General features: G+C 42.0%; 1 protein-coding gene across 1 annotated transcript in view; it reads left to right on the top strand.

The window, feature by feature from the left end:
- The window catches only part of ISM1 (isthmin 1), a gene marked incomplete at its 3' end in the record, with an annotated part of 38642 nt that extends 26727 nt beyond the window's left edge, over positions 1-11915 (top strand). The window contains exons 3-6 of the mRNA XM_079532647.1: positions 3396-3663; positions 6521-6664; positions 9688-9777; positions 11398-11915. Coding sequence (XP_079388773.1) covers positions 3396-3663; positions 6521-6664; positions 9688-9777; positions 11398-11915 — 1020 coding nt within the window. The remainder of the gene's footprint in view (positions 1-3395; positions 3664-6520; positions 6665-9687; positions 9778-11397) is intronic.
- Positions 11916-20031: the final 8116 nt, after the last annotated feature.

The following is a 20031-nucleotide window of genomic DNA, read 5'->3' as shown; positions in this document are numbered from 1 at the left end:
CTTATTTATAGCTCAAACAACCATAAAAGAAATGGCTTCACTTTAGGGTTGAATACTTCTGAAGATGATTGTGGATTTGTACAAGAACCATGTTACCACAGACATCTTGGGAAGCGTGACAAAAAAATAAATAATCATCTTTGCAGTTTTGATAATCTCTGGAAGAAGAAAACAGGGAAAATGAAGTCTTTGAAACAGTCTTTGTGATAAAAATACTAAACAAGATCTATTTCTTATTTTTTTGAAAGAACATGTTTTTGTTGGAATCATACAACGGGAGAGCTTTTCCAGAGCTGTCTTAACTGCCCCCTTTTTAATGGCTATAGTTCTGGATCTGATTGCTTTTTTTTTATTTAAAAAAAAAAAAAAAAAAACAAACAAAAAAAAAAAAAAACAGTATGGAAATGAATTGGAGGATAGGTATTTGCCTATGATATATATATGTATGTGCATAGTTATAGGCTAATGTTGTTAAGGTTAACTGCAACTATTGGAAGAATTCAGTGAATGCTAATTTCTCAAAACTGTACATCAGTCAAGCAATTACTTCCCTATCCCAAAGAAGTAACCACTTCTCACACCTCCATCCTAGCCCTCGAGTCATATCTTGGAGGCACTCTGCTGTTGTTTGCCGATTTCCTTCCTGCCTCTGGAAGGTGCCTTAGAGTTTACTGGGGCTGGGCAGGGCACAGATGTTTCCCTGGAAACAAACAGGACTAGACTGCTGGAGTCATCTATTTTTATTTTTATTTTTAGTTTGCCAAGCCTGGCAGGTCAGATAGTCCCAGGACTTGCAGAATTTCTTTCACTTTATGGTTTTAAAATTGCAAACAACTTTGTAATCAAAACTTATGAAGGAGGAATACTGGTGTTTGCCAGACTGCCACACTGGACTTAAATTTTATTTTCATTGATTCAATAGCCTATTTAAAAACCTTGCTTACACTGAGGTGGATCTCTCCTGACCTCTCTCTTTGTGATAAAGGGATTATTGATGTCTCAGGCCATAACTCCTTATCTAGTTCGAGGGTGACACAGCACCATAGTCCTACAGGGTCAGTTACAGTCACACAAGAGGAAAAGCGGCAAAGTGCAGGGACTCCTTCTCCCCTGCCCAGCTATTACTGAAAGAAGCACCATATGTTTGCACACAGTCTGTGCCTTCCCATGGCTTTGAGTTATCCCAATGTGGTGTATTTCCCAGTTTGTTCCTCATTAGCTAACATGGAGTAAGGACTTAAAGCTTGCAGTGACAAGATTAAATTTGTCACACCTTGTGTTCTGGAAAACTCACTTAAAGGCCTTTTTAATAAATCTGTTTTGTAGTACACACAGACTGATTGCAGACATGTGTTGAAAGTAAATTGATGGTGGTGCTGCTGAAGGTCTGATGAGGTCTTTTGAGCCTGAAATTCACCTGCCTATCTTCCTCAATGGAACACATAGCACAACTGAAGCCCCTGTGTCTCTACAAACCATCTCTGCTTAAACTAACTTGGAATCCTAAATAAGTGTCTTAAATCCAAATCCTTATGGTCACAGTCATATAACTACAGTTTAGCAAAGCAAATGGATTGTCAAGTGCTTCTATTTAAAAAAAAAAAAAAGTTTTGTTTTTTTTCTCTTTGCTGAGTCATTGCTTACAAAGTTAATGTGGTCATAAAAAATACTTGTTACCAAAGTAATAGTCATATTAATTTTCACACGGTCAGTACTAAAGCCCTCTGACTGGCCAGCAGTGCAGTATTACCCATTCAGTAACATCATTTATTTTCACTTATTGTGAAAACTCTGTTTTGCTTTGGTCAGTGCCAGAGTTTTGAACCCCTGAACTCACCCTGTTGTTTTCAGACTTATGAAATCCATTTTAATTCTTGGTCTGTAGAAACTGAGGTTAATGAAGTAATTCTGATTCCACATTTAGTCTGGAAGTAAAAGATCTCTTGTGTAAAGATTCTGTTAGGCTGACAACTGCACTTTCCGTTGCTCTTGCTCTTTCTCCCAGTGCCATTTCATACTAGCCTCAAAGTTGTTCTGTTTCAATGACTCTGTCTGTCTATGGTCAAAGGCAAAGGATTGAACTGATTCAAAATCTTCTTTCTCCAAAAAGAATGCATGGGCATTGTCTTGTCTGTATAGTTGTGCCTGCTGCTACTAAGCTATGGCAGCAACTCCTTGGTTTGCTTCCTATGTTAGATTCCTCTGTAGATCAACTACAGGTAGCTGTAGAAACTGTTTTTCTTGTTCAAAGTCAGAAGAGCATCCATAATTACACATTTTCCAGTTCTTAAATAACCCAGTTTTTCTGGAGTACTATCTTGAAAGTTTATTTTTTTTAAGTCTACAGAGCATGAAGAAAACATAGGTATATCTGATACTCACTTCTGTGCTATGCTTAGCCAGTCCAATATAATCACTGAACCACACCAGCATTGAAGCATTAGAGCATTTCACGATTTGTCTGTGGTTGTAATATGCTTGAGTCATAGAGCCACGGTTTCTGATGGATAGTTCCTATTTGTACATAAATAGCCACCTATACACACACACAATATTTATCCAAGAGTTATGTAATAAACACTGTTCAGCCTGAGTAATGAAGGGCTGTTCCTGTGTGGCATTATATTTGCATTCTTGATGCCTGTGAGTAAATGGGGTGGCAAAACTTGAATCTTGGCTCTAGGTTCTGCAGGAGCCATGAATGAATCATACAGCATTACCCTCGGCAGCACAGGAGGACCTGCTTCAGGTGCCGTAGCAGCAAGTGATTTATGTAGCAGTGTCTGAAAAAGCCGCTAGCTCTCAGCCCTGCAGTGAGGTTTCATGTGGCAGGGCATGACAGAAACGTGGTACTGCAAGTGGACAGTGCGAGAGGCAAGGCTGAGCTGCTGCTATAGGGCAAGGCAGATGCAAACCTGCATTGACCCAATGCAGACTGTGGACTTCCTTAGCCCTCTGCTAAGTCAGTCTAAGCTCTCAGAACAGGCTCTGCATACTGGCACATTTCACGCTTGCTTTAAATTCAGCCCCAGTGTATTTGGAGGAACAGATATGATTTTCCTGGTCATAAATGTCCAGGTTTGAACATATTTTCCCCATAAGGCAGAAATTTCTGCTGCAAAGTTTTCAGGCACAGCATGGGTTATTATTTTGTGTGGTATTTTTCCTAGCCTTTGTTCCAAGGTCTGATTCAGCAGAGGTAGCAGAAGGAATCACTCAGCCTCTGCATATCTCTGTGCTCAGTAATCTACATATGGTCTACAACATGCTACCCCTCCATTATTACGTAGTCCTCTTCAAGGCAACATTGGTCATTTGCCTTTGCTGTATAAAAAGTCTCTCTCTGACTAGGAGGTGACAGTGACAGGCAGTCTGCCCTGTTTTGAATCCCATAGGTTACCATTGAAGTGGTGGATGGCCCTGACACAGAAACTGACAAGGACCTTCAGAAAGAGAACAACAAGCCTAGCTGGCCAGTCTCGTCACCTGACTGGAGAAACTGGTGGCAGAGGTCCTCCACCTTGACTCGCATGAGCAGTGGTGACCAGGACTACAAGTATGACAGCACTACTGAGGACAGCAACTTCCTGAACCCTCTCGGTGGGTGGGATGGTCATGCACCCAGTCACCGGACATTCGAGTCCAAGGAGCAGTCAGAGTATGGTAAGTTTGTGTTCCAGGCCTCTTATGGGCATCTTGGGATTGTAAAATGAGTTTGGGGGAAATGAGAATGGTGAGGCATTGCTGAAAGTAGGCCAAACAAAATAGGATTTTTCAACATGTGGCTTTTGTTCATCAGCTTTTAAATACAAATCTGTGCAGATGCGCAAGCTGTACTGTGGTAGCTACATTCCACTAGTAAGTCTATAATCTTGAAAATCATACCAGTTATCCCATAAGAGGGTCTTTTTTTAGTCCTAAGTGTACTTTTTTTAAAAGCAAAGGAAGCAAGGTTTCGTATTTATTTTTAGAGTAAGGATAAGTACAAATTTAGAATCATGCAGTGGTTTGGGGACTAAAATATAATTATTGGTTAAATAAGCAAGATCTAAAACATGGTAGTGTTTGGTGGATACATAAATAAGGAAGATGAATTATGTTGGTGCGTGTGTGGGGAGTGGCATATGCAGCAGGAACATTGTGTATTTGCGTGTGTAATTCTCTTCCAGATGTGTCATGGTGAAAACAATTGTTTTCAGCTTGTTGCATGAAATGGTTGCGGAAACTAGAAGCAGAAAGGAGATATGTTTGCACATTGCCCCACTAGGGTATAACTATGCGCATGAGAAAGACTCAAAGGAGGTGAATTAATATGTGCCCTTCAGGAGCCACAGGTAGATCAAAGCCTCTGTGTTTTATGATAATACGTAAATAGAATTAGAGCAGGATTTCAAAGCCAGAGTATTTGTGGCACTCGCGCTGCAACAGCTAGGTACTGCAAAGTGGCTGTTGTGCATTGTTTCAGTCTTAACTTTCCTCTGTTTATGTCCTAGAGCCTTAACACTGGAGAGAACCTTTTCACAGAATGGTGTATTTAAATGTATACATTTTGTATTAAATTTTTGTGGCCAGAAGATTAAAGCCTATCCCTTCTTTTTACACCTGTGTTTAGTTGTGGGCACGCTTTATTGCCAGGAACTCATATATTGGGTGGGTATTATTTTAGGCAAAATAACATTGCTCTCACAAATAATTGTGGTAGAATTAATAGGAACAATATATGTGTGCATGCATAGAGAGAGAGAGATTTAAAATAGGGAGAACAGGTTGAGGTCCAGAAGAAAATTCAACCTAATATGTTTAATAGTAGCTAGATACTGTATGCTTTTTAATGCAGTACGAAGATGAGGTAGCCAGGCTTGCAAATTAATTAGAGCTCTTTATCATGCTCCAGAGCACCTTACTAATTGCAAGAAACTCTTGGCCTTCTTACTAATGTAAAATGTTGTGCTCTTCTGGCCTTTGCCAGGAGGATGTTGTAGCAGATAATGTCGACAGGGGGCTTCTATGCTATTTCCAGCCCCTCTCCATTATAATCTATGTTATATATAATCCTATTCAGATTGCTGTAGTGCCCTCCTGTTGGTACATCCCAGAATTGGGTGTCATTGCACACAGACTGCAGGGATCATCATTCTGCCCACACCATGTTAGCGGACACCTGATTCAGCAGCAGCTGTGTAAGAAAAGGAGGAAAAGCGCACAAGGTCCCTGCCGCTAGGAACTTGCGTCTAGGCAGCTTGCTATGAGTGAGATATATATAACCTTTGCATACTCCTGACAGTAAATGTTTAATAGCACCCTTCAGAGTTGTCATCAGTCATTACATATGGTACAAATCAAGTCATGTGTTCTACTAACCAGCTCAGGAAGTCCACAGACAGCATGGCAGTGAAGGGGAAGTGGGAATCGTGTAGCATGGAAGCCTTTTCAAAGATCTGTCCCTGCATCTTGCCAGTGCCTACACGGTCAGCCTGTATCTATAGAACAGTCACTGAACTCACATTTGCTTTGCTACTGCTATGAGTGTAGCCCAAAGGAGCAAAGCTACAAGCTACCATCGCAAGGTCAGTTGAGCACATGTAGATTACAGAGAACACTATTAAGCCAAGAGTCTGTAGTGAGACAAAGCTCAGCTGGTGGGGCTGAAAGGCAAGATGCCAGTTAGAATGGAATTGAACTGGGGTTGGTTCACAGGCTCCACCTGGTGCCTTTCACAAGGTGGGATGTGCAAGAGATAATACAACAGACATAAGAGACTGGATCGAAGGTGCTCAGATTCTTAATGGTGGCACAAAATCTTGCAGACTTGCTACTGTTTATCTTGGCTGTTTACTAGAAGACAGTAACCTCATGTTTCCACTAAAAGGTTCCTCCTACTTAGGAATCAGATTTGGTGTTATTTAATTATTTGTGTGGACCAGTACAAATTGCATGTAGTTCTTGGTGCCAGATGACTTTGTAGTTCCCTGCATTTATGGCAGTATTCTGGTAATATCTATTTCCTGTTTGAGGGGCAGAAGAAAAAAAAACTTCCAATTTTCAGACATGACCCTTAGCCTCTCACAGTCCAACATTCATGGTATCCTAAAAGTTAATTAGGTAAGTATTGTTGTGCTATTGCTGTGTGTTTTGAAGAGAAGAAAAATGAAATGTGATTTATCCTCTAGTATTAGTTTGTGATCAGAAAACATATTCCTATGTGCAGGGAGATTATGTGAGTAGATGTGTACTGTTAGTCCATGACCCAGCTTTGCAGCTGAGGAGTTTCAGTTGCCAAAAGGTCAAAAGAGAAAGGAAATATTTTTTCAAATAATGCTGCATGCATTTCCCTGAGGAGCATCAAGTGTGAAAACCATTTAAACAGCAGGCTTATGCCTGGCACTTAGCCCGAGCTTCAGGTAGAGACATCTGGATTCCATTCCTGCTTTGCCTTCTAATAAAAAACACTACACACAGTAGTTTTGGGTAGTAGGAGTATTGTTTCTTCATTTCCTTCGTCATCTTTGTTTTTACATAGACTACATTGATGGTGATGGAGACTGGAGCCCGTGGTCCCTTTGCAGCGTCACCTGTGGGAGCGGCAGTCAGAAGCGGACGAGGTCCTGTGGGTATGCCTGCACTGCCACCGAGTCACGGACCTGCGACAGGCCAAATTGCCCAGGTTTGGCTGTGCTAGCAGAAGGGCGATGCGAAGGGGTGGTCAAGGCAGGGGAAGAGTCCTTCTGTGCATAAAGCCAAGGCCCCGTTGGGTCTTTGGCTAGGTACGAGTTTTGTTGGGAAGAGAGAGATTGATTTTCAAGGGCATTTATGAAATGGCAAGTTCTTTGCTAGTAATAATATGTCTCCAGATACACTTTACCATCCCCTGAGACTTGAGAGACAAATACAGGCTTTTTTTAGATTACGGCAGTCATTTTTGTGCCTAGTACGTTTTGTATTCCAAAGGGTGTAATCTACTGTCACGTAACAAATTTGTGTTAATTTTAGGATTTCAAAACAGGCATGCTGTTGCCTTAGCGAGGCCACATTTTGCTATGCAATGAGTGGACATGCCTATGCTCTGAACAAATAGCTCCCCCCACTTATATGGCTAATAAGGTGTGCACCTAACATATCCAGACTAAGGATGCAGAGTAAGACTCTCCATCTGTATATTAATATGAAGGAAAAAAACTTGTTTGTGTTTTACTCAAGATTTTGTTATTGTTGGGCTGCAAAATCTTCTGTCCTTGGAAGTCAACAGCTACGTTAAGGTGGAAATGTTACCCCCTGTCTGTTGCCATGTTGCTTGGTTAGCTGAAGACTTATAAGTATTAAGCTTGGTCCTGCAGCAACTGGGGTGCATGTTGGGATGAAGGAAAGGTAGTTGTAAATTGAATGTGTTCAGAAAATACAGCCATAACAAGGAGCCTTTCCTTAGATCCTGCCTTCCTGAAGGCATGGACATTAAACACTAGTAAAGCAAGTGTTGTTATCATCATCATCAAGCTTTTGCTTTACTGAAAGCAGGGCTGAGTGCTCTTAAAATTTTAAGCTGCTACAGCAACCTTGTCTCATGATGTTCTTTAAACACTATTGTGGGTTTTTATTTAGGTGAACTTGCAATGTGGTGATGCAGTAATTCATAGAGTCATAGTTTTTTGAGCTGGGAAGGACATTAAAGGTCAACTAGTCCAAATACCCTGTAATGAACAGGGGTACCTACAGCTGGATCAGGTGCCTCAGAGCCCCATACAGGGGTGGGGTATCCACCACCTCTCTGGACAGCCTGTTCCAGTACCTTACCCCTCTTACTATAAAAACCTTTTTCTTTATAACCAATCTAAAGCTCCTCTCGTTTAGTTTGAAACCATTTCTCCTTGTCCTATCACAACAGACCCTGCTGAAGAGCCTGTCCCCTTCTTTCTTATACCCCTCTTTAGATACTGAAAGGACAACAATGATGGGATATTTGTCATTTCGTTACTCCTAAGGTTAGAGAGAAGTGAAAACATGTACCATGGTGGTATCACTACGCTTACTCAGTGATTCAGAAAGACAGAAATTGGTGGTCTGGTGTTTTTGGTGGGAAGAGAAATGTCAGGAAGGCTGGACTAATGGTTTAGGAACCTTGGTGAGGCAGTTGGAGGAGTTTCACTCACAGCTAGACGTGTACCTTCACTACAAGACAACTATTTCTAGGCAGATCAGGAGAAAAATACTGCTGGATTTTTTTCATACATCCAAAAGCTTAAATCATAAGGGATTAAATCCAGAATACAGAACATAGCCCCCTGTTATATTTTCCAGTATTTATTACCAGCTAGCATCAAACTGGGGCAAGCTTGAAAGAACGTATTATGTAATATAACAGACCCCCAATGATCAGCAAGCAGAATATATTCACTCCTTGAGGCTGAGCTGACATTTTTAAAATGACAAGGGCAAAGCTCAGCTTCTACTGTTTATAATTCTAGCAGTGAATTACTGCCTTGTAATGGATTCTTGGGTATCTATTATTCTTCATCTGCTGCTGGAGTAAAGGCAAAATCATATGATAATTTTATTGAAAAGCTGCCTGAGGCTGTTTTGAAGTTTTGCAAGCCACTATTATGTCCCAGTTCAGGAGATCAGGAGAAAGTTCAGTGGAAAGAAGATGGATGGTGAGCAGACTTCATTATTAACTGTATAGTTATCATGCATTAAATAGCTTTCTGCTCTCTGTAGAGGGTTTTAAGTCAAGGGGAAAAAAAAGAATAGTGTTCAAATGCTTCTTTGAAGAGATAATTGTTTTAAGGCTACATAACACAGACTGGGAAACATTAGGTTGCTAGGCAGGGTGAACTAAAACAGCACAGAAAGGATGCATGCTTCAGAAGGATCAAGTCATTTTCTGGAAATCCATTTGTCTCGCTCCTGATAACAGACGCTTAGCTGGCGATTGCTGGAAGATCCTGATATTTTTATTCCATTGCTTCTATAGCTGTGATACTGCTGCTGGAGCTGGGGGATGGGCTTGATAGGTGAAGTTATTTATCTCTTGGCTACTCACATTTCAACTCCTAGTACTAGGAACAACCAGCAAGTACAATTCTTGTAATAGCATCTTTTTTCCTTGCGCTTCCTGAAAACTGTTTGCCTATGTACAGACATGAATTTATACACCTGTCTTCAGACATGTTGTTGTGATTTACAACATGACACAAATGTTGTTTCCTTAGTGCTTTATAGTTGCTGTCAGTATTTATTTTGTCAGGCATTTGTATTATGTGCTTTTGAGACCATGCTGGTCAGATAAAGCTGATCAGGTGCAGTATGTGCAGATGTTCTACCTGAATTACTGGGAGCTGCTGGCAAGTCTTGAGTTTAGAAAGAATAGGACAACATTGGTTCTCCCATCCATCCCTACACTAGGTTCAAAACTGAACAATTTGCTGTTTAAGTATAATCTAAATTCTAAACTTTAAAAACTTTTTACCTTGGGGTTAAGCTAATTCTTTAAAACAGCAGTTAGTTTTGTAACACTCCAGATTCCATGTTCATTATGCTTTGAAATGAACACTCCCTCCAGCAACAACTTCAGAATGCTTCTTTGACTAACAAGGCAGGTTTCAGAATAGGAGGGAGGAGAAGGTGGCAAAGAGACAGTTGATTTTGTTCTGCTCTAAAGGGAAAACACCACCACCATTAACATGTTTGCCATAGGGATTGAAGATACCTTCCGAACAGCAGCCACAGAAGTGAGCTTACTGGCTGGGAGTGAAGACTTCAATGCCACCAAACTATTTGAAGTGGGTAAGTCAACCTCTCAGTCAATCTTCCAGTAATGGATAAGAAACTTACTTGTTCTTTCCTGTTTTGATTCTCACTGTGAGTCCAACATTTTAAGTTTGTTGTAAAACGCATTGGTAAAAATGGTTATTTATTATCTTGCTCGAGTTTACAACATGGACCTACTCACTTCCATCACAGGCTTTCTTCTCTTAACAAATTTCTGTGCCTCTTTCACTGTAAAATTGTGAGTCTCTGTCCTAGTTCAGAAAAGAGCCGTCTGTGTCCATACTAATGGATGGCAACAATCAAATGCTGTTTGGCATGGGAGATACTATAAAAGCAATTTAAATACAGCCATCGCACTAAAACCAAAATGGCAATAACTTCTACAAGCACAAACAGCTTTTATAATGGGGTGTGCTGCAGTAGGACGAGCTAGGGCATGACTTGATATTTGGTCTATCTAAAATTCAGCCCACCTTTCTAACATTCTGATTCCATCCCTCCAATGAAACCATGCAGTGGTCACTCTTAAATACTGGTTGCTGGACGAAACAGTGGTAACAACTAGGTAAACAGCACACTGCAGCACCTCCCTCCTGCAGTGCTGAAGCACAGCAGTCAGTGACAGCTGGGAAAGGACTCTTTAAAGAGGCAGTGAAACAAAATATGGATTGCTAAGTAAATATTTTGCAGGAATGGTTGCTGTAAGAGTTTTAGGTCCCAGTCTTTGCATTACTCGAGTCCTGTCAAGTGTGGAGCAAGATGTGCAAATTCTCTTAAAGCCCATGACATGGACACCTTAAACAATATTTTGGGTAGAAGATGATTTAATGGATTCTTTCAAGACTGTTGGGAAATAATAAAAGGCCAGTATTCAGTATACTACTAGACTAAGTCTATAATTCCAGTTATAAGTCATGACCTTGGTGCCATTAAGTATTCCCAATATAGAGACACTGTGATATTATGTCACATATGCCCTTTTAGAATATGAATAATTTCTTGATGCATTGGTGAGAAGTCAGCCAAGAAATATCCCTTTGGGAAGAGGAAGAGAGAAAAAGTTATTTGGTAGTCAAAAGGAAGACGCAATTAGGGCTTAATAATAAACTTGAAAGTAATCCAGGCTTTGCTTGCCATCTTGCTGTTTCCAGCACAGTAAGAAAATCTTTCAACATCCAAATCTGCTGTTCTTACAAAGGTGAGTGTGTAGACAAGGGCTTGAAATCAAAGACAGTCTTCAAAGCCCTGTACAAGTTCAGGGAATGCAAACTCCCAATTTCAGTTCTGTTGCTTGTAAAACTCTGACAGTGTCTCTTGTGCTGCATAGGGATACCAGAGGCTGGGCTAGAATTTGCCATGTAAAAGAAACATCAAGGATTATTACCTGGCATTTGTACTGCAGTTCAATTCAGAGTAGCATTGCTTGAGGCCCTTGAAGTCAGTCACCTGTTTGATTTCTTTATAGAACAGGACAGCCCCTTAACACACTGTAGGCAAGGCAGCAAGCTTTAGCTACTGCCCTTGGTTTCTTAAGCAAAGCACCAGCTGAACAGCAATGCTTTACTCAATTGTTATCAGATCATATCAATTGGGCTGCTGCATATCCTAAGCTTTCCCTTTCCTGCCCTTAAACAGATACTGATAGCTGTGAAAGATGGATGAGCTGCAAAAGTGAGTTCTTGAAGAAATACATGCACAAAGTGGTCAATGATCTTCCCAGCTGCCCCTGCTCTTACCCCAGAGAAGTTGCTTACAGTACTGCTGATATCTATGATCGGATTAAGAGGAAAAACTTTCGCTGGAAAGATGCAAGTGGTCCAAAGGAAAAACTGGAGATCTATAAGCCCACTGCACGGTACTGCATCCGCTCCATGCTCTCTTTGGAGAGCACAACACTAGCAGCTCAGCACTGCTGTTATGATGATAACATGCAGCTGATTACCAGAGGGAAAGGGGCAGGTACACCAAACCTGATCAGCATTGAATTTTCAGCAGAACTCCATTACAAAGTGGACATTCTACCCTGGATTATATGCAAGGGTGACTGGAGCCGGTACAACGAAGCACGACCTCCAAACAATGGGCAGAAGTGCACAGAAAACCCCACAGATGAAGACTATTACAAGCAATTTCAAGAAGCAAGGGAATACTGAAGAGGTTTTCCTCCTCTTCAGACAGAAAATAGCATTCATTTCCTGGATGCCAAAGAACTGATAACTGCTGCTGCACTATCTCCTTGACAGGCGCTGATCAGTTTCTTTATAATGAATGTGTATAGTTGTAATATAATACATAACTATTTTCATAGTGTGTGTAATTTATAAGCACATATCTCTCTATCTCACACACACCTATTTTTACATATGGACATACATAAAATTTGTCCCAGTAAGATTTTATTCTACATTAACATTCATTTCATAATGTGCATTTTGCTTTGTTCACCAACTATACTGTGGGAGAAGGGGGAGCAGGAGGCAGGGATGCAGCTGCCATCACCATCAGGACCAAGGCCCCAGCTGAAGAAGGCACATATTTAAAAGTTATTAGGAAGAAGGGGGTTGAAAAATATACTCTTCCATATGAGAATGGTTTACAAGATTAATGCATCTACAGCATTTCTTTTCTCTTTAAGTGATTTCATGACTAATCATGTTTAAGAAAGGAGATTTTTTTTTTTTTTTTTTTTAATTTACTATAAACCCTCATCAGCAACTGGAATCTTTCTGTTTCAGGCCAAGTCCTCACTATCAACCTGGGGCAGGCCTGCAGCAAAGGAAAGTTGTGGTTTTTCCAGAATCAGTCCCAGGGCAGTGGTCCCACAGCTCCACATATGTAACTACAGCTGGCAGGGCCAGTGTCTATACTGGGGAGCAGATCTTCAGGGCAACTACCTGTAAGCTAAGCATGCATGTTGGAGGACTGAAGCCCACTATTTAAATATGGAGTGTTTGTTTTTTCCATGATAGGAAAAGCGGAATACACATTTCTAAGTAAGTTCCCTCAGATAGAGCATGCACCCAGCCCTTTTCTTCCCTTTTTACCATATGCTGAGGGCACAGTATCCTACAGAAGAAGTTGTTCCTTCAAGAAGCTATCTGGGAGGAACTACATTGAGTTAAAACTTCATTTTATTTTATTTTATTTTTTTCCAAAAAAAGCTAGCATTGTTTTTGTAAAGTATTTATTGAATTATAACAATAGCTCACATATGGGATGTGTCTCTAACGTAAAAGGCTTCAGTAGGTGGAACGCAATTGCCAAGAATGACTGTTGTTAGGTAGAGATTCACTTCCAAATTTTTATAAAGCACACGTTTACAGACATGACCCTGTAAAGAAGCAGCTGATACCTGCATTTTTATGAAAGATAAAGATTACACCACAGGTAAATAAATATTTACAGTTCCATCCCATAAAAGTCTGTCTTGCTGCACATCAGTAATGCTTTCATTCGGAAAGCTAAGGGTAAACGTCACTAGAGAGATGTGTATCTTCAGATTGCATGCTCTGATGCCCAGATGAACTCTGCAGCTGGATCTGCACACAGCAGTAAAGCCAATCTTGCATTACAGTCAGTATTTCTTAACTAAAAGACTCAAGACAGCCACAAAAGACAACTCCTCTCACTCTATATGTGAACACATACATACATACTGTAAATCTCTGCACTAGCTCTGCAGGCCTTTCAGGTACAAGCTGATTGCAACTTCCTGGGCAGACACATGCATCTCCTCCCAGCATTACCTTATATGTAAGAAGTCTGCTGAGTGTGGGAAGCATCAGGATGGCGGTCATCTGCCCAGGTGTCACAACTCAAAGGGCTAAAAAGCAGCCCAGGCATCAAACACCCACACAGACCAAAGGTGCAGGGTGTGCACTGCAAAACTACTCCCAGCCTGCCAGATCTACTTTGATAAGCTGCAAAGCCATAGCACTGCACTTATGCTCCAGATATCCAGAAACACAGCAGCCCATGCAAAGCTACTGCACACACGCCACAGCTAAGGTACCAAGGGAACTACACCCGCTGGGAATCTTGGCCAAGCCATCCGATTCCCGAGATCCAGGGAGACGTGGCTATGTTTTAGCACTAACTGGTAGCAATGCAACATGGCTAGTTGAGCAAGAGGGTAAACATGGGGATTGCCCCTTAATTTTTATAGGAACCAGGTTTTTGTAAATTCTTGCAAGGATGTATGAAGGATCCCTTAGCTAACTGAGCCAGTTAAATTGATAGCAGATGGATGAAAAGCAAAAGCAACTCCAGGATCAGTCACTTGCTAGAGGGGGCAGGTATTTTCTGCAGTATGGCAGTAGATACCCTCTTTTTACTTCACTTAAGTGTGTGGGTGAACAACAGGCTCAGGTTTCTCTGGGAGGGCAATGAGAGGGCACTCACAATTCTTGAAATATAAAACATCCCTTCATTTCAGAGATTAGTAAATTATGGTGCTATTGAGAGATGTTACTGTACCATTGAAACCAAACATAACAAATAAAGTGTCAAGGAAGAGGACAAATTATTCTACTAAATGAAATGATGCACAACATTTCAAGTCTTCCCACTCCCTTTTTGCCAAGGCTGGAAGCACTAAAGGAGCTGAAACTGCTGATAAGGACATACCAGTTTTTTTTTTTTGAAGCATTAGTCTTGGAGCAGAGATCAAGAGAGGACTCACACTTCTGCAGTCTTAAGCAATAGTCTTCATTAAAAACAAAGCTAGTACTGTTTTGCAATAAATTATATCCTTTCAGGACAAGGCTGCTTTTTCCTTTTCCAATTTTTTCTCTTAATTTAGTGTCCAACAACTGACACTATACCTGGAATGACTTGGAACAGCAGAATTTAGCTAAGTGCTGGAGATTTCATGGCCAAATTTGGCTCCATCTCCTGAATTCCATGTTGAAATAAGACCTTAGGAAGACTTCACAGTCACCCATTTCCAGGTAAAGGCCAGTAGTTAACAGAAGCTGCTGTCATGTTTCTGACATAGCACAGAGCAACCACCATATTTGAAGGCCCAACCAAAGACAGGAGGGGAATTGAAACAAGCAGAACTACACAAGGCTTACGGTATCAATGAGAAATCTTCATGGCATCTACAGTGGCCATCCCAAAAAGAAGCTTAATGTACAGATTTTACATCAGTTTGCTATATCTGAACAGTTCTATTTACTTATTTCCTCTCAGCAAAACCAGAGCAAGGTATTATCTCCTGGCTACTCATTCCTCTGTGCTACCTTTCCCTTGAGCCAGCACAGTTGTTGGTGCACTAAAAAGAAAAAGGCAAGTTATCCTCATTACCTGTAATGCTGATCTACCAACAGCGAGATCACCGCATGGCCTCAGAGCCAAGCTGGCAGGAGTGCCTGAAGCTGGCACTGCTGCTGAGAAAGATGTGTGGCACAGTGCCCTGGGGCAGCCATAAATGGATCAAGTGTGTACCTTTGATGGTTAAAAGGATGAGCAGGCCTGCCTTCACATTGCCTGAACAGCTGCTGAACAGCTAAATTCCACTACCATAACCCGCAGTGATGCATATGGGTTATAGGACAATATAGCGAAAAACAAAAACACACACATTCACAGATCCCTGCAGTTCTGCATTTCTTACCAGCTGCATTTTCCCTCCCTGCTGTGCAGAATGGTTTGCACTGTCAACACAACACATTCTTCAGAAAAATGCCAGGGAGTTCATAAGACCGCCTTTTCCATTCATAGCCTTTTCATTGTGATTGTAGGATTGGTTTCAATGAATAACTGATGCACCTGACACTTCTCCTAAGTGGGGCCTGCTGACACCAGCAATGATTCTGTCACTTTTCTGCATCCCCAGCAGTGATGCCCTCCTGACTGCTTTATGGGCAAGGTGGCTCCTGCTGCCCAGGGCTGGATGAAGCTTTGGGTTTGTCACAGCTGAGGCTGGAACAACAGTGGGACAACAGCAGAAAAGGTTCTTGCCCCATGTGAGGGGCAATGGCACAGTCAGTTTCTCTCTTTCTAATCACAGAGGAAGGTACAAAGCAGAGAAGAACAAGCTCCAATCTCACCCTGCACTTGTGCAAGCACAGCCACATCCCTTCCCCTGCCCACACTTACAGCACAAGGGCAGGAGTGCACTTGAGGGGGAGACTAGCAGTAAGCACCAGCATAAGGAGGACAACTTGTCCACAAACCAGTGTGAGTGCAGTGCTGTCTGGCTGCAAGGCACTGATGTGACAGCTGACAGAGCATGTGTTTTTCTATCACCAGTTTCTCCTTCCTTTGTAACTTTTAATGGAAAAATGTGTAGGCAGTTTCCATTATGCCTGCACTGTTCCAGACAAATTAAGGGGTTGGCTAAGAAACCACTGGCTTCATATTTCATAAATAGTACAAACACATACGTATATTTTTATATGAATGTAAATGTATTTAGGATATCCTCTAGCCACACACTTTATAGCAGCACGTTGCAGCACCTGCAGGAACAGACCTTTGGAAGAGCCCTTCTTCTCTTGGAGTGTTCAGGGAATGGGGCTTTTTTGCATGAGGGAGAGCTTCCCAGGGAGAAGCCATTCCCCTGGCAGAAGCCATTCTTCAGCCCTGCCTTTTCCTTACTGAGCAATAGCTTTCTTCATTTTTCCTTCTCAGCAGCAGTGCTAAAGCCATGTGTGCCTTTTATGACTGCGCTGATTTTCTATCAGTTTAAGAAATCATGCATACTTTCCGTAGTTGCTCTCTATCACACAAAGGTTGTGGGAGGGATTTTAGCCACACAGAAGATTTTCGTTCATTAAAATGCACAATTTATACTCAGAATGTTACATTCTAGAAGCAATCGCTATATGGTACAGGTTAGATCAACCAAATCTAACAACAAATTATGGTGGCTCTAGCTTGAATATTTCCTTTTTAAGCCTGGGCAAGCAATACTACATGTGTTAAATATCAGAATTTGCTGAGAGACTAATAGCCTGTGTTAAAAAGGAGATGAGAGCAGCTAATCCGGCTGCACAAGGGGTGATCAACAAGGCCGTGGAGTGCATCCAACACTTCCAGGCTGGCAACAACACTGTAAGCTGCAGAAGTCTTTTTAACCAGAGCTTAAAAAGGAAAGAACAAAACTGATAGAAAGCAGGAGATTTTTCCTCCCAAGTATAACCACCCGTTTCTCCAAAATAACTCCTTTTGCAAATTCTCCCCAGCTTGCAGTAGGCATATAGCTGCTCTACAGCATCATCAGAGCCAGAGCCCCCAGAGAAGCTCATCACCTGGTGGTGAGGCAGAGAAAGCAAACAGCAGCAGCCATCACCACACAGGACATCCACACACCTAAGGGTGCCACGAGCTGCTCCCTATACCAGTAATCCCTGCTTTCTGCTTACAGCCCCTTTTTCAGGTAAAGCCAGAGGCCGCACTCAGAGAATACTGCTGTAACGAGCTAGGACCTCGTCTGGAAAGCTGCTCCAAAAGACACCACATCACCCTGTTTGCTGCTCACATGGGAGACAAGTAACACTTTCTCACCCTATCACTACCTTGCCACTGTATCAGCTTTGCACATCCCATCTGTAAGCTCTCTGACAGTGCAGATCAATACCACCACAACAGCCACTGCATTGCCCTGATTTATCCTGAGACACTTCTCATGCCTGATTTTTTAATTTTTTTTATTTTTTATTTTTTTAATTATTATTATTATTTTTTTTTTTTTTAAGTGGGAAGAGGCTTTACCAGACCTCGTGCTGAAACCAGTGTATCTCTTCTGGCTGAATTCCAGCACAAAGAGGGTGCTTCATACACAGGGGCTCTTTCACGTTTGATTGCTGGACTGAGACCACATTGTTGTCCAGCTCAAGGGAGGGGGAAAGCAAAATCCATACAAATCAGGAAAGCATTAGGTAAATTTAGCTAAGAATGCATCTTCTTACCCAATGGAGCACTATGCTGCTTCATTTAATTAGCCTATCCACAGGAAGTCAGAAAGAACAACCCGTGATACCCTCTGTGCTGAGAGGAGTACAGTCCCTGGGCAAGTCAAAAAAGGAGAACGTAGTTTAAGTCTCTCCAAATGCCAGCACTCGTTCAATAAAGAAACATGCATACATGAAAGTAATGTGTGAAAACAAACCCTGACTGATCAAAAAATATTTGCACACTGTCTTTGATGACACACAGCTGGGAGGAAGTTTTCATCTGATAGAGGGTAGGAAGGCCATACAGAAGGATGTGAATAAGCTGGATCAATGGGCTGAGGCCAGTTATATGAACTTCAGTAAGACCAAGGGCTGAGATCTGCACTTTGGTCACAACAACCCCATTCAAAGCTTTGGGCAGAGCTGCTGGAAAGCCATGTGGAGTACAGAAATCTGGAGGTGCTAGCTAACAGACAACTAAACATAGCCAGCAGCATGCCCAGCTGGTCAAGAAGGCCAATGTATCAGAAATAGTGCCACCAGCAGGAGCAGGAAGCTGATCATCCCTCTGCACTCAGCCCTGGTGAGGGCACACCTCAATTACTGTATTCTGTGTGTTGGGCCCCTCACTACAGGTAAGACATCACATAACAGTGATGAGAGGGATTAGACTTAAGCCATGCCAGAGGAGGTTCAGGCTGGATATTAGGAAAAATTTCATTTCTGAAAGAGTAATCAGGTATTGGAGCAGGCTGCCCAGGGAAGTGCTGGAGAAAGCACCCTGGAGGTTTTCAAGAAACACATAGCTATGGCACTGAGGTACATGGTTCAGTGGGCATGACAGTGATAGGTTGGTGGTTGGACATGATGATCTTAGTGATCTTTTCCAACCTTAATGATTGTATGATTCTAAGATTCAGATCTGCATGAAGTGAGCAAAATGGTGGTTCTGGCAGTGAAGGATTGGTGGCACAGCCAATGAAGGAACAGGTCACGTGGACCATATCACATGCTGACAGGAAGAATACTTGGCATCTAAACACAGTATGACACAGTAAGTGATCCTGTCCTTTATACAGCTACTTTTTCCATAACAGCCTTCTCCTGTAGAGGGAATGGCACAGACAGACATTGCAACACACTGATGCAGCCATGGGCATTGAAGGGCTTGACATCTACACCTCTGCTCCACGCCAGCAAGCATGAGCAGCATGGGACAGGGCCCTCATCCTCTGAAGCCAACAGCAAGGATTGATTCATCTTTATTCCACTCTGCTGTTTCGGGAATTGAACTCTTTACCAACAAGAAGCGAGTAAACATTTTCCATTCCCTTCTTTTTCTAGATGTTGAGCAAGAGTAACTTGTAAATTGCTTCCAGCGACTTCAAGACAACAAGGGAACAAACAACTATCAACAAGCATTACACTCGTTGCTTCACACGAAAACAGTTATGAGAACGAAGGGATCCTGACAGGCAATTGGAAAACATTCCTTTTTATGCTAATTTTATTGTATTTTAGACCAATTTTCCGTTATTTAATATGTGCAATGTAATGAAGACTTGGAATGCCTTCTTTTGCCATAGTATTTCACACCCAAGGCCTCAGAGCACTTTTGTGAATCAAACTCAGCAACAGTTTTGCAAAGCAAATGGTCTAGGAAGCAAAGAACTGGAAATGGCAGTTTTACAGTTGTTGGCAGTCATGAAGGAGCCCGTAACAGAACTAAAGCAGTGTATTGGTACTTGGCCTTCCTAGTCCCTTCTGAGGCATACATCAGCCCAAAATCCTCCAGGTCTCCATCTGGGTCTGCAGCGCCTCATCCGCATGCCCATGCTCAATCACTCCACAGCAAAGACAGTAAGTCAGGAAGGAAGGAGAGATGACTTCATCGCAGGAGAAAAAGCAGGGAATGGCCAATGAAATGCTCTGTACACGTTGAACCAGGGGGCTGAGAAGGGCAACTGCAGCTCCTTTATCACCCTACACCACTATTTCATATTTCATCATGGCAAGGAGACAGCTATCTTGGGGCCATTGCTCACTGGACCTAACTGGGACCATCAAGTGGCTCCATTCTCAAGGACAGTTCAGTTCCCATGGACAGGCAATCCTATTGCAAAACCAGTTGTAACTGGTGCTGTTAGACAAAGAGCTCAAAGTCTGGGCAAACATAAAGGCTGTGCTGCCTCTTGGTGATCCCACACAAACACACATGGGTGAGGCTTTGAGTACTTCCATGCACTTGTATATAACCATAGGCAATGGTAATGCAAACTTCATTGGATTATTGGCACACAACTGAAGGGCTCCAGGGAACTGCAAGCTTAACTATCCCCATAAAGCAAAACTCATACAACCCCTTCCC

Source organism: Tetrao urogallus, assembly GCF_951394365.1.
Source record: "Tetrao urogallus genome assembly, chromosome: 2".
NCBI classification, from domain to species: Eukaryota; Metazoa; Chordata; class Aves; order Galliformes; family Phasianidae; genus Tetrao; species Tetrao urogallus.
The sequence above is the reverse complement of the archived record's forward strand: the minus strand, read 5'-3'. Positions and strand labels throughout refer to the sequence as shown.